This window comes from Hetaerina americana, unplaced genomic scaffold (assembly GCF_022747635.1).
Source record: "Hetaerina americana unplaced genomic scaffold, ioHetAmer1.1.p SCAF_10, whole genome shotgun sequence".
Taxonomy (NCBI): domain Eukaryota; kingdom Metazoa; phylum Arthropoda; class Insecta; order Odonata; family Calopterygidae; genus Hetaerina; species Hetaerina americana.
In genome coordinates, this window is record NW_027286070.1 from 19,662,859 (window position 1) to 19,677,161 (window position 14,303).

At 32.6% G+C, this 14,303-nt stretch overlaps 1 protein-coding gene across 1 annotated transcript in view; it reads right to left on the reverse strand.

The window, feature by feature from the left end:
* Nucleotides 1-14,303, reverse strand: part of LOC139700001 (farnesyl pyrophosphate synthase-like) — a 37,029-nt gene that overhangs the window by 2,046 nt on the left and 20,680 nt on the right. The window contains exons 3-8 of the mRNA XM_071598422.1: nucleotides 10,948-11,137; nucleotides 8,613-8,753; nucleotides 8,122-8,343; nucleotides 5,754-5,909; nucleotides 3,569-3,646; nucleotides 639-773 (exon numbers count right to left, since the gene is read on the reverse strand). Coding sequence (XP_071454523.1) covers nucleotides 639-773; nucleotides 3,569-3,646; nucleotides 5,754-5,909; nucleotides 8,122-8,343; nucleotides 8,613-8,753; nucleotides 10,948-11,137 — 922 coding nt within the window. The remainder of the gene's footprint in view (nucleotides 1-638; nucleotides 774-3,568; nucleotides 3,647-5,753; nucleotides 5,910-8,121; nucleotides 8,344-8,612; nucleotides 8,754-10,947; nucleotides 11,138-14,303) is intronic.

Here is a 14,303-nt window from a genome sequence, read left to right on the forward strand (position 1 = left end):
TTCTCATGCCCAAATTTTGATCCAAAATATTATGAATTCATTCACTCGAGATACCTACAGCATTATCAATCTTACAAATCTTCACTCTACAATCATCCATGACCATTTCATGGATTTTATCAATTATTCCTCGAGTGTTGACCTCAACAGGGCATCACAAACATTCATTATAACCTCTGATTATATGGCCACCTCAAAAATTTTAAAACCACTTGTAAATAATTTAATGTTTCAGATTCACCAGTGCAGTTATATCTTTTGTTCGATGAGGTGATTTGATTTTCATAAAATGTTTGGTTGAACAAGAAATTCTTTTTCATCCATTTTTTGGAAAGTCCACAAACTAACTGCTCAATTAAAATGAATGCTTTACACTGAGTATTAGACGAATCAGACTGAAACTTTATGTGTTCCTTTAAGATGTACATACTACCAACTGAAAATAACTTTGATGTGCACCAGTGATGCCATCTCTCTGATATGAACAGACTTTTCAAACTACCCTTATATTATAAAATCTCTCATGTAAATTAGATGGAATTACTACAATCCAAAATTACAAATCTAAAGACTATGGATAAGAATAATAAATAAAACTACTAAAAATTTTTTCCCAAGTGCTTGCATGGCATACATACTTGCATTACTTTAAGCTGCTTTGGTGAAGCCCTTTGTAAGGCAACGATAGACAACCAAGTGAGCTTGCCATCTTCAATGTCAGTCCCTGGCCTACCAAGCACCTTAATATCAGCATAGCAGTCCAAAAAGTTATTCTGTAATAAAAAATCCAATATAGATATACATTAAGTCAAACCAAGGAGAGAGCATGTAGAGGTCACCATAAACACAGAGGGATATTTGATGGTTTGAAGCTCAAGTTTGCAAAAACTCATGATCACTGAATGAATAAACTTAGTAACTTATTATGATTTTTTTATACCTAATTATGTCGCCTATGTATCAAAACCAATAGTTGTATAATAAATATTTTTGTGTGAAAAAATGCTAAGTTTATTTACTGAGTGAGGGGTATTCTTTCTCTAAATGTTCAAAATGCTATCTTTTCAAATTTTAAATGGGTTGAGTGCTTCAGGGACTGGAGGTTTGGAACTGGTACTTGAATAATATGTCAATAGCCAACAACTAGAAACAATAAGGGAAAGCAAGAGGGGACATTATCCCCTATTTTGACCTCTCCTAGGTCTTCCACAAGTGCTATCTTTAGTTCTCTCATTGTTATTTAAAATCACTTAAGAACATGTTCTAAGTTCCACTCATAACTGTTAGAAATAGGAAGTGATATTTTTGGCAATCATCATAGTTAAGTGCACTGTTTTGGGATGAAACTCATGTTTTTTTTTAAACCATCCTCATGTAGGTTATTATTTAACTCATGACTCATTGATTTGAAATTGATACTGATGATAGGGATGTTAAGCAAGGATGTTAAGGAAAGGCTCATCAAAACTTGAAATGGAGCTTAGTCAGGTACGGTGTGGAAACATGGCCACTAAAGCGGGATGATACTTGTAGATTGGAGGTTTTTGAAGTGTGGGTGCAGAGAAGGATGGAGAAAGTGAAGTGGTCAGAAAGGAAACCAATTGAGGAAGTGCTAGATATGGTGAGGGAAGAGATGGCATTGTTGGGAGAAATCATTAGGAGGCAGGAAAAATGCATGAAAAGCATATTAATCAGCACTGGGATGTTGAAGACGATGGTAGAGGATTGAATGTTAGGCAAACAAGGAAAGTGCAGGAATAGGATAGAGATGTTGGACGGGATGATGGGAGGAAGGAAGTATACAGAGATGAGGGGGGGGCTTGTAGCATAGGATGTTGGGTCGTGTTTTGTTAGTAGAAACAAAATATTCATTTGGTAACTGGTTCCATCCAAAACCTAACTTTACCGGTAGATTACCTGATAAAAAAATATTTTTTTAAGGAAGAGTCCATTACAGTGGAAACTACTTCAAATTATAATTGATGATGTAATGTATCAGTTAACATGAAATGTAGGTGCTTTCCATTTCAGCTCAAACTTTCTAATGCATATTTATTCATTTTACACAAGATGGTAAACATGAAACAATGGTTGTCATGAAAATATTTTTATTCATCATAAAATAAATCCCTGCAAAATTCTTTGAATATGACACTGTGTTGTGATTGAATTTCCCAATCCATTGGTTCCTCAACAGCAATTTTTCTCAATATCAACCACAGTTATCAACCAGAAGTTTGCTGGTTTGTTAAAATAGGGTAGAGTTCACCCAATACTAAGCTCAAAAATGAGTGTAATTCACGCATCAGGGTAGGGGGGGGCATTTCCTTTCCCTGTACCGCCTATGGTTTCCCAGGAAGATCTGGATTACCACATCCTATGTTTTTTCGACATCTGGCTCAAAATTCTCATGGCAATTTTTCATCAACATCCAAATGATGAAATCTCATAACTTTTTCCTACCCCCTCTCCAATCAATGGTTAAGGTCATTAGCAGTGCCATGGCACCCCACATTAGGCGCAACCTCTTTAACCATATTATTCCCTTTCCCTTCACCCCCATCAAAGGAGAGTTGGAAGGATACAATAAGACTTTTTTTTGTTGTAATAACTATTTCTGGGAGCTTCCTTCCCTACAACAAAGAGGAAGACTGGCAAGTGAAGTGTCATGTTTCATATAATTAACTCAAATTCCTCCTGACCCCTAGGTTACAGTTCATTAAAGTCTTCCTTCCCATTGTCTCCTTCTGTTCTGCACAGTCAGCTGTTTACAAACTTCACCAAGCAAAATGGGTGAATTTTGAAATGATTCAAACTACATCATTCTCATAATTATTTTTAACTGTTAATAATAGTATAATAAGTGGCTAATTTATAAATGGCTTATAAACTGCACATCTAATTTAAAATAAATTCTTCAAAAAGTGAAACTTCAGCTGATACAAACGGTTGACAATGGTTGAATCCAACATTGATATCTGCAGATTTGGGTATACCTGATTCGACCTTTTCAACAGTTTTTAAAATAGGTCAAAGATTAGCAGTAATAGTAGAAAGTAGAAAGTAATTTTGAACAAGAATGGCAGCATCTATGTACAGGAAACAGGAGGATTGAGAAGATGGGCTGATCACCTGGTGTAAACAGACCTGGTGCATCAATTTCTGGTCCTGAATCAAGGCTGACACTTTCGCTTTAGAGTTGAGAATTAATTCCATGCCTTACCCTAGATGGCTGGAGTGCTTAGAGATGAAAACTAGAACACCATTTAGGTATGTTTCATATTATACAAGTCCAAGATGGACAACTTCTACCTTGCATAAATCGGTTAAAGACTTTTCACTAAGGACATTTTAATGCTGATAAAATGCATTTTTTGCATTCCATCCCAGAAAATGCTCACATTAAAAAATGAGTGAATTTCTAGTGTGAAAAAATCAGATGAGTGCATTAAATATTACAAATTATAGTTTTCAATTGGCAGAGTGACTTTATATCAATTATATTGTTTTTATGAAATATTTACATTATCTCACTATTATTATTTATGAAATATTTACACTATCTCACCTGAACTTGAAAAAACTGAGCCATCTCCATCTGGATAGTTTTCACTTGGCGGTGGGTCTCAAGATCTCTAATGCCAGCCTAGAAAAAATATAATAAATATGTTCATTAAGCTCAAATCATTAAGTAACTCTATCATTACACCCTCATATATCACAAATATTGTAAACGTTTGTTATGTGATTTGATTTATAGTTTGTGTATTGGTTTAGGGACATAGCAGTCCAGTATGTTGAGTAATTGACAAATATTCCTCAGCACCATATATAAAATTAATGTGGGAATTAATTAAAATTAATTTCTTAATACACTCTACATATTACCAACAAGCTTTCTGCTGGCATGTGTACGCCTTTTAATTTCCTCAAGTATCGTACCATCTTTCACAAGCATCTGGCCAAGGTATACCAAATCATTCACCTGTTCAATTGTTGCACCATATAACATTTCAATGCAATCACTCTTCCCATTCTCATCATAAAATAAGACTACTTTTGCTTCAGGTGTATTCAAACTCAATTGATTCATTTCAATCTCTCTATTACCTAACCTGCTATTCAGGACCCCTTGAAGATTTTGCAATCTCTGAGTGAATCCTACTGCATCATCAGTACATGGAAGATCAACATTTAAATAACCAATCCTAATACTTATTGTATATATTTCCATTCATCACTCAAACATTATTCCACTAGCAAATTGAACAGACATGCTGATATTATGCAGTTGTGAGTCTCACAGAACAAAGACCCACTAACTCATACTCAATACGTAAGAGTGAATCAATTGTTTAGTCAAGTCAATCAAATCATTTTTTCATATCCCATTATGGGATTGAATACATACTTATTATATCCATATTCTCCCAAGACCTTATAAAACTTTCCTCCATTTACCCTCTCATGTGCTTTCTCCAAATCAACAAATTACCTTTACTAGTCCATGCATTTCTCCAACACTTGTTGCATTGAATATATATGATTCACATATGCCCCATCAGATATGAAACTATATTGGACCCCCAGATATAATACAAAATTAGGTGAGTTCAATGTGATTTTGTACTCAATTGGGAGCATGCAAATCATATGTCTTCGATAATCTTCCAATCAACACTTTCCCAAATACTATCCCCAGTATACCTAAAAACTATTTGCTCTATGCGTAATTCAGGGTATCAGGTTGGTGCAGATCCTAGTTTCCCATCCCAAGGGCCAGGAATGGAATCCCAGAGGTGTCCTGATCTCTCCTTCGACGTCATGAGAAGTGCAGGTTATTGCAATTTAAGTAGGGCAAGCTGCCTGTTATATGGTTCATTAAACTGTGAATGCCCCAGTGTCTTTTATTAAGAGTAGGCAAATGCTGATGCCAGGTTTCCCTCCACCTTGCCTCCCATTACCTGGAAATCCTCCCATTGCAAAATCATTCCTCTTACCCTAATGGCAAAAGTTATAACAGCTGTCATGTGCCTCCCCTAATAGACATTATCAGTGCTCTATCATCCATGCATTATACTACTACTACTACTACTACTTGCACATTAAGGACCCCTTCACTTTACATGAGCATACAAAAATTGCAGTCTTCCAAATATCTGGTTTAACTTATGTTTGCATATATGAGTAAAACAATTTGCAAATATTAATAATAAAAAACTTCTTTCTTACTCAAACAAGTCATTAAATACAATATTATATGATTTTAAAATTTCATATTTGGCTCATTTTCATCATCCAAACCACAATAATGCAAATCCTTAAAATGCTTCCTCCAACATTTTCCACTTCTCCGCTTACCCTAGAAAATATCACCATCCTCATTCATTTATATCCCTACTTAGATGCCTATAACTTTGCACTCACAGCATATTCAATCCTCCAGGATTCATCTTATATTCTTTTGACAACACCTTTCCTACATACCCTTTAAATAAATTCAACAATTGTTCCTTCAAAACTTTCCAAAGCATCATTCACACTTGTTTTACATATATATTTGTCAAATTTCACTTGAATCTTGTAAAGTTTATTGTGAAGCGTGCCTGAGTACAACATCTTTTTCATTTTTATCTTACAGTTTATCTATTTTACTATCAGAGAATGGTGGTGTAACCTTAACAATGAATGAAAATCATGAAAAGTTCAATAATTTTAATACATAGTTCAACTAGGCATTTCTTAATACCTACCATAAAAAGTGCTAAAGTCACAGGTGCTCTAAATGAATGGTGGGCTGTTTTATTCCTCACAATCGTTAAGTAACGCTCCATGGTGTGCATTGATAAACTTCGGTCAGCTCTGGCTTCCAAATCAAGGGCTTGACCCAGGTTATATCTCTGACTCATCTAAAATTATATAAATGAAAAATCAATGCATACCAAGTCAATAGATATCAAATAAAAGGTTAACAAATATACATATTTCTTGAATTATACGGTATAATTTAAAATCTAAGAGTGAAATTTTATTATAATTTCTTCCCCTTCCATGCAATTAACTTATTAATGCAGAAATTTATAAAAAATGCATTGTGAAGTACCTTAAATTTACAAAAACCCAAAATTTTAAATATCCTTGAAGGCAGCTCTCCACCCATATAAATCAATGCATTAAAAACCTTAAATTTACAATCCTAAAACATGAAATATTTGTTAATTTCCACTTCCCCACAGAGATGAGGTGATTCACAGCTTATATTTTCCCATTTTTTTGTCAATAATTATAAAAGTTTTTACACTTACAAGTATATGTATATCTTAAATTAGAAAGAGTGCCAATGTGTAGCAATAAATCAAAGTTGTACACATTAATCAATTTTTAAAAAGGACCATATAAGGGCTCATATAAAGGATCATGAATTGCATAAAATTGTTTTAGTCTTTGTGACAAGATTGGTTTTTTAAATCACTCAAAATCATAGCTACTGAGTGACCTTAATTACATATTATTTCATTTTAGCATTGATTAATTTTGCCTTAAAAAGATTAAAAGAAAATGAAAATTTTGAAAATCAACCAGAATTTGAAATTTCTGTTAGAAGTACATATATAAGAATATAGGAAATCATATCCGGTTTCTTTACCATAACCTTTCCAGTATGAGAAGCCATTATTTTATTTTGAGACTCCTTCATTTACATTTATTGCATCTGGTTGTAGAAACAATTGTTTATTATTTATTCTATTGTAATCCCAAGATATTTTTACAACAAAACTTGAAAATATACTTTTAAAATATTGTCTCCCAATCTCATTTTTACTTAAACCTCTATTTTATGAACTTTTTTGCTCATCTCTTCAAAAGGTTAATTATAAGTTTCACTTTATATTAAAATGGACTTGTTTAGACCATAAAATATAAGAAATTGAGCTCTATGGCCTTGTAAATAGATAAAATAAAATGAAAAACCTACAGCTGTAATAAGTTAGCACCACTTGTCCCACAATGAATTAATCCTGCAATGAAATAATTTTAGTTGTGATGGTTTGAGGGGAAAGAAATATTTCCCCTTTTGATTTCACCTTATTTTACCCCTTTTTCCTCCCTTAGCTGTCATTGGTTCCTCCAATTTTTGCCTTTACCACCCCCCCTTTTCAGCTTAGGGTACATATCGAAAGTTTGTCCATTTCCTAATTTACTTAAAACCTTTTGTTGCAAGTCCTCTTTTTCTTCAGTTCGCTAAGGGAGGCTACATTGTAGCCGAAATACTCATATCCAATGCACACTCTTGTATTTCCCTGTTTTTTCTAACTTTGCTCAAATTGAGTATTCTCCCAGTAGTGAGACCCTTTTTGAATGTATGAGTGATTGTTTCCCTGAGTGCTTGTGTGTGTGTGTCAGCTCTGTGTTTGTCCCCGGTGCAGAATTCATTCCTGTAAACAGTCACAGAGATTGTATATCTATTCATAAACCCAGGTATCCTTAACAGTGTCCTTTTAACCCTGTCAATGATCCCAATTGGGTTTGAGTGTTTGGGTCTGTAATTGGTCACTGGGGAGAAAATAATATTCCCAAAAACTACTGCAGAAGGGTGTTCTGGTTGAGAGGTTGTGATTGATCACTGTATCGGAATTTCTTTTCCCACAAACCATCACAACAAAAATTTTATTTTCATTGCTGTACAAGTGGTGCTAACTTATTATGGCTATAAGAGTTTGCATTTTATTTTATTAATTTTTTAAGCTATATTTAGTCAATATTTTCTACAAAGTTAGAGTGACTTTTTCATTTTGGAAGGCTGAAAAAGTATGCTCTACGTAGACTTGATTTCTTGTCTTTATTTAATTTTTAATTTATTTTTTATTTCAACCAGTAAAGCATTTAGAACAAATCTTAAACTGTTTATTCTCCAAAAAGATGCTATAAAGTTTTTCCACATAAAGGGAGTAAATATTTTGATGACACCTTTGATTAATCAAGAATAGACTTCATTGACTCAATACCAAATCATTAGCTCTTAAATACAAATACCTATCTGAATACTTAAATTCCACCAGAAGGAATTTCAAATCTGAGGGGATTGGGAATAAGATACAGGTACCCAATGCCAAACCTAACCTCAAGGAAAAGTTGAACAGTATCAGTGTAGTATGGTTTGTCTCCAAAATATGTCTTAAGAATCTGATAAACACCAGATTTCAAAAGAGCAGCATCATTAAAAGCAGCTGAAGATCCCAAATGACCATATTGCTCTTTTAGTTGAACATGCCATGCAGGTCTGTCTCGCCTTGTTTCTGCTTTATCAATTGTATCTTGTGCAACCAGCAAAGAAGAATGGAACTGAAAGTAACAGTTGCATATTTTTACATAAATGTTTCCACACTTTTAAAAGTTCATACATCTACTAAAAAAATTACAAACACCTTTCAAATTCAAGAGGTAATAGGCATACATTTATTTACTCCTAGATTGTTAGAAAAATATTAATAAAGAGATTCCAAAAATTTTTTGGCTCAAAGTCAGGAAAAATTTGGCCAAAGTCAGGATCCTGGAATTAGCATTTCCCTACTTCCAAAATTCACAGGCTCAAATGAGAAAGGTTCACTCACTAGTTCTAAACACCAGCCCATAATTCGCACGAGAGTAAGATTTTCAGGAGTTAGATCTTCGGGCTTTGCCAGCATTTTATATGAAAGCACCATGGCAAGGCCTCTATTTTTCTTTCCACTTGCCACATTGTATTGAAGAACCTAAAGAGTAAAAATAAAGTTATTTAAATAATTAAATTTTATTAAAAATCCTGTAATACATTAGTATTACACTAAATAATATAATAAACATCGGTATACTTAGACCAAGTAAAGAAGTACTATAACCAAATGAGAAAGCATGAGTATATTTAAAAAAAATGAGAGTATCCATTGGTATGTCTCAAGACAAAGAAATAGGTGCATGTAATACAGCATTCTACATCTCTGTTTCAAAAAGGACCCCTTTATGCTGGCATTAAATTTCACGACTATTTACCAGCAAGCATTATAGATAACAACTCATTCCAGATGTTTAAATTAAGATTAAAATCTTTTTAAGTCAAGAGCTGTTTTTATGACCCAAATGAGTATTTTGCATCAGGACATGACAAGCTGTAGCCATTTATTTTTATTTAACCATTCATGTATGCATTTTTCGGAATTCCATCTGGGAAGTAATTTTTGTATAACCATAGTTCATGATCATTGGTATGGTATAGTATTTTATACTCAGAAAATATCATGAAGGGTTGTAAGCTGAGGATTTTCCTCATCAGTTATAACTCAAGAAAGGATGTGTAACTTTATCTAAGGAAATGACAGAGGATAGTGAGTGAAATTTCAAGCAAAACCTGAAATAGGAGACTCGCATTTCCGGCATTTTTCATTCTTAATACTATCTGCTTAAGACATGAGGTGCTATGGTGCATCTACTGTGGATATCCCTGAATTACCAGAAATTACATTAAGGGAAAATAATCAGTAGATTGTGATGGTTCACATGGAGACAATAAGCAAAGAGATGAATGATCACATTTACCCATGATATCTTATACATCCCTACAAATTAGATAGTTGGAAACAGGTATATGCATTAAATTAAGCTATAAAAACATCCCAAGTGTATCCTAAGGCTTAATTTATTGGTTACTTTATCTAGAGAAGCTGTGTGAGAGAGTATTCTGTGCTCATTAAGAAAATATAATGCTCCTGAAAGTGTAATTAATAAACTAGAAGAACTCTCAGTAAAAAGGGGAAGCCAAAATGATACTGCCAATTCCAGAGAATACCAAAATACTTTCATAACTTTATTTGTAAGAAAATAATGACATAATGGAAAATGGATATTGCAAGTACCCACCAGAGCAGCAGTACTCTCTAGTAAAACAAGCAACCAAATTTCTTGCCTGTCAACCTTGACTTCAGGAATGGCAGAAACAAAAGCACAATGTAGGATTGAATATTTAGGTTCTAAATGATAACTAAGTAGTTGGAAAAGCAACATGAAATAACCAATCATCCAAAGTTTTTCACAACATATATTATTCTGAAGTTGTATCATAGGTACTGAAGTTACCAGAACCCATGGGTACCAGTTACTATAATGTGCATGAAAGATTTCATTTTCAGGGGGAATAATACTAATGAATTCCTCTCAGGATTACTGCCTGGTAAGGTGCTGAATGGTTGACATCGGCCATTCATCACCACAATAGTCATAAGAAGACTTCATTTATGTCATGTAAATAACAAAAAATATTAAGGTTAAAACCTTCATAATGCTGCAAAATGGTCAATGAATTTTCATTATCCTTGATTCTATAATTTGGTATTTATTTTGCTGTAATTTACTTAATGGCAGTTATCTACCTCGTAAAGAAGAACAAATTGATTATCTAGAGAGGGAGGACAGTCATCACCTTCCAAAGAATGGTAAGTATAATAGTTGTCTATATTTATGTACATGGGTTTTTTCATTTTGGCCCAGTTTCATATGTTTGGTTAAATCCAATCATTAGTTAAAATGAATGTTAATATAAAATGAAGATATCAGCAAATCCAATCACACCAACAAATAATATAGATCATTTGAGAATATGAATATTCATACCATAGTAACATTGTCTGTCAGTTATTAAACTGTTAACACTCAATTTTGAACTTAAATAGTAGCCATAATACAGTTTAAGTATTTAAACAAAGTAGTTAATCTTCAATTTGATGAGACTATAAAATCTGTCCTTGGTAAATTTACGAACAAAATAAAGTAATTCAAGCACTTTTTTATATAAGGTATATAGCCAAGCTTAAATTAATTTCCTAGTCTATTTAATTAGTACAGTGTTGATGAATATATCTTTTGGCATGCTCAAAATGGTGTGAGGTAACTCTAGATTATCCTACAATTTAATACCTTTCTAAAATGTTGTCTGCTGGCTGGAGGAGTTGGGGAATCAATTGATTCCAGCGGTGTCTGAGTAAGTTCTTGCACTAAATCAGGAAATATTTTTGTGAATTCAATAACTTCTACTTTGCTTATTGCAGTGCCAAGCAAAGCAGGTGGTATAACAGCAAGTTCCTCAACTTCCTTCTTCTGTTTTCGACTATTGTAGCAAGAAAATTCAATATAATAATAAAGATGTATACATATCTCATGAAATTCAAAACTGTACGAGGTTATAATTATCATCCATGAGCATATTGAAATGTATGCTCTTTATGGCATGGATTATTAGTTATAGCAATTGTTTTTAGACCTCAGATAGATGGCATGATAGTAACTATGACTTATGTGGAGTTGAAAATTGCAATTTCAATGGTCAACAGTAATGTTAATGTCGTACTGCTGAAAGTGAATCCAATTGATTCAATGAGAATTTGCTATGTAATTTTGAGGAATGCAATGGTTGACAAACAAGCCATAAGATATACTAATAAAAATATATTATCAAAATTGTTTTCTATGAGTAGTTAGGTAATATAAGGGTGCTATCTTCCAAAATACATCATTAGCTCCCCTTATCACCTCACACATTAAACTTTCTAAAGTAAAATTTCAAGGTTTTCTTTGTGTTTTTAGTGAACATATTTTTGTTTGAGAATGTGTTGGGGAAAATAAATTCTTCACAGAGTGGATAATGATTAAAATGGGTCTTTCTTTTTTATATTTTTGAGAAAGACAATTATTATCAGCAGGTATAGAAATAAAATACGGAAAGTGAAAACTTAAATGTACTTCAAAATAATGACCCAAATAAGACATTCAACTTGTTAATAATTAATAGTCACTGCAAAATATCATAAAAGTTGGACCATTAAAATTAATAATTTTAATTTATTTTTTACTTTCTTTTCAGCTCCCTTTCTAATTCTCTGATACTAGATAATCAATGCACACTAAGAGAGTTGCAATCCAGTCTAGAGCAATTTGGGTAATTCTTGAAGTTATTTGCTTTCATGTTACTTTTATTTTTACCTAAACTTTGACATAGAAATTTTCTACTGCAATTCATCCACTAAAACACCATAAAGTAAATAAAATGGAGAAATCTTTTCCCTCATTTCAAAATTTCACCCAATGTATAAAAATAGGTAAATGTGTTCTTGAGCTCCTAGTTTTATCATTACGCAAAATAAGCAAGCAATAATGGCCTTTGACCCTGTGACAGAGAGGGCTTACAGGGCTCCTCTTTACAAATATGACGACGTTGGATTTTTTTTAAACAATAAAACACTTGCCCTTCTAATGATAGAAGATGACTTCATTAGGGTAGTAAAAAGACTTTCATGCTGAACAACTGATTTAACCTTGCTAGCATACATTATAGACTTGCAGCAATTGAACTTAGAAATAAGCATAACTGAAAATGAGCATGTGGTATCCCCAAAGTGATCATCATCACTTATCTACCTAAAGGGTTTGGTTAAGCTAGTCACAGCATAATGCACATTGTTTTCACTCTGATCAGCACAGTTACCTTGTACATTGAGAATGCCTATGTGTGGGCACAAAACAAGCTGTCAAAAGCCCCAAGAAAGCTGGAGCTCCCTAAAAGGAATTATTTTTCATTAAATTCCAACAAAGATTCTTCCAGAAAAATAAATCTGATATGCATGTATATGGAAAAAGGATTCATCTAAAAACACCGAAGAAAAAAGCAAAAATCTTTGTAATTATTCAAACTTTTTTTATATTTTTCAAACAGTTTCCATAATTATAAAAAATATGAAGTTTTAATGGTTGTTAATGTACATTACTGAATAAAAGAACATTGTCAATCATATGAAATTATTAAAAAACTAAACAAGGCCCTAAAACTTAAGGTTGAGGTCTAAATCTGATTCTTTCCACCACTTCCATATAGTAAACCATTTGTCCCCAAAAACATAGTACAAATCACCACCTAAAAGAATAATGAATCTTCAATAAAGATACTAGCTTACATCCAGAAATAGTTGGTTAATGAATACTTTCCCTGAATTTGGTTAGGGTTTCTTGATAAAATGGGCCAAAGCAAACACATTCCACAAATTTAATTGAGTGTAAGTGAACCACCACAGAGAAGAAATCTATAAGCACCAAGGACCCAACAAAGCAATGAAACAAAGTAAACAGAGCAAGTTTCAAACATAAAGATGGATTCAAAGTTCATAGAAGATCCAAAGGATGTCAAACTTTGTTACTATAATAAGGTAAGATTTATCAGGGATATGATAAACTATGATGAAGAAAACTCAAGTAACAAATAAATCAAGCCATGGGAAGAATTAGGATGGAGAGGACACAATTATTTCTGTGACTTGGTAAAAACACTTTCACAACTAAAACAGGACTTAAATATCAGAAAAATTCTCGTCATACATGGGAACATGAAGCACATGATATAGATGCACACAAATCTGGTTATATTTTAATTCATGTATAGGTATTTGAAGTTATCTGTAAAAATAAGAGCCAATTAATTTTCACATAGTGTGTTTTAATTACTGTATTAATATGGATAGTTCACAATATTTGGTTTTTATCTATGCATCTTTATTAGATCTTTCATTAAATGCCAATAACCAAAAAGATACTCCCCACAATGCAGGTACTTTTAATTAACTACAGAAGAAGTCGTATAGTTTTATTTCTAACAATAAAAGATAAATTATAATCTCTTAATAAATAAACAGAGGATCAAAAGATGATGGAAATGTTTTCTAATTCAGGTCTCCCCATGTATCCCACAGCCTGAGAATGATGTTAGGCATAGGGAATGTGAAAGTCTCAAAAATGACCATCCAGGGAATATCTTGAAAACAAAATGAAAACGTAATGGAAAAGAAGAGGTGGTTATTAAGGGGAGAAAGGGTGTGATAACATGTTATGAGAAATATATGGATAGTATTTCCATCATACATTATATAATTTACATGCATTATGAAGTCAATATGTGCGTAAAAAAGGGTTTCAGTAGCTGTATACGTAACGATGAGATGGACTATCACATCATTGTTTACAATAATGATTACAGAGAAATACTGGCTTTAATTAAAGAGTGGGTAATGTACTCAATTATATATATACAATATTTTATTTGTAATTTTTAAAAATTATTTTTACATTTTAAAGAAATTTCCATTTATTTTAGTAAATTGACTTGGAGGTAGGTTCTTACACTCTTATACATGTATAATCCACACTATTTTTTAATTATTAGACCAGATAATTTATTGGTTGAAATGATCATGATGAAGGTGCAATTTTTATTTTTATTACTATTATTT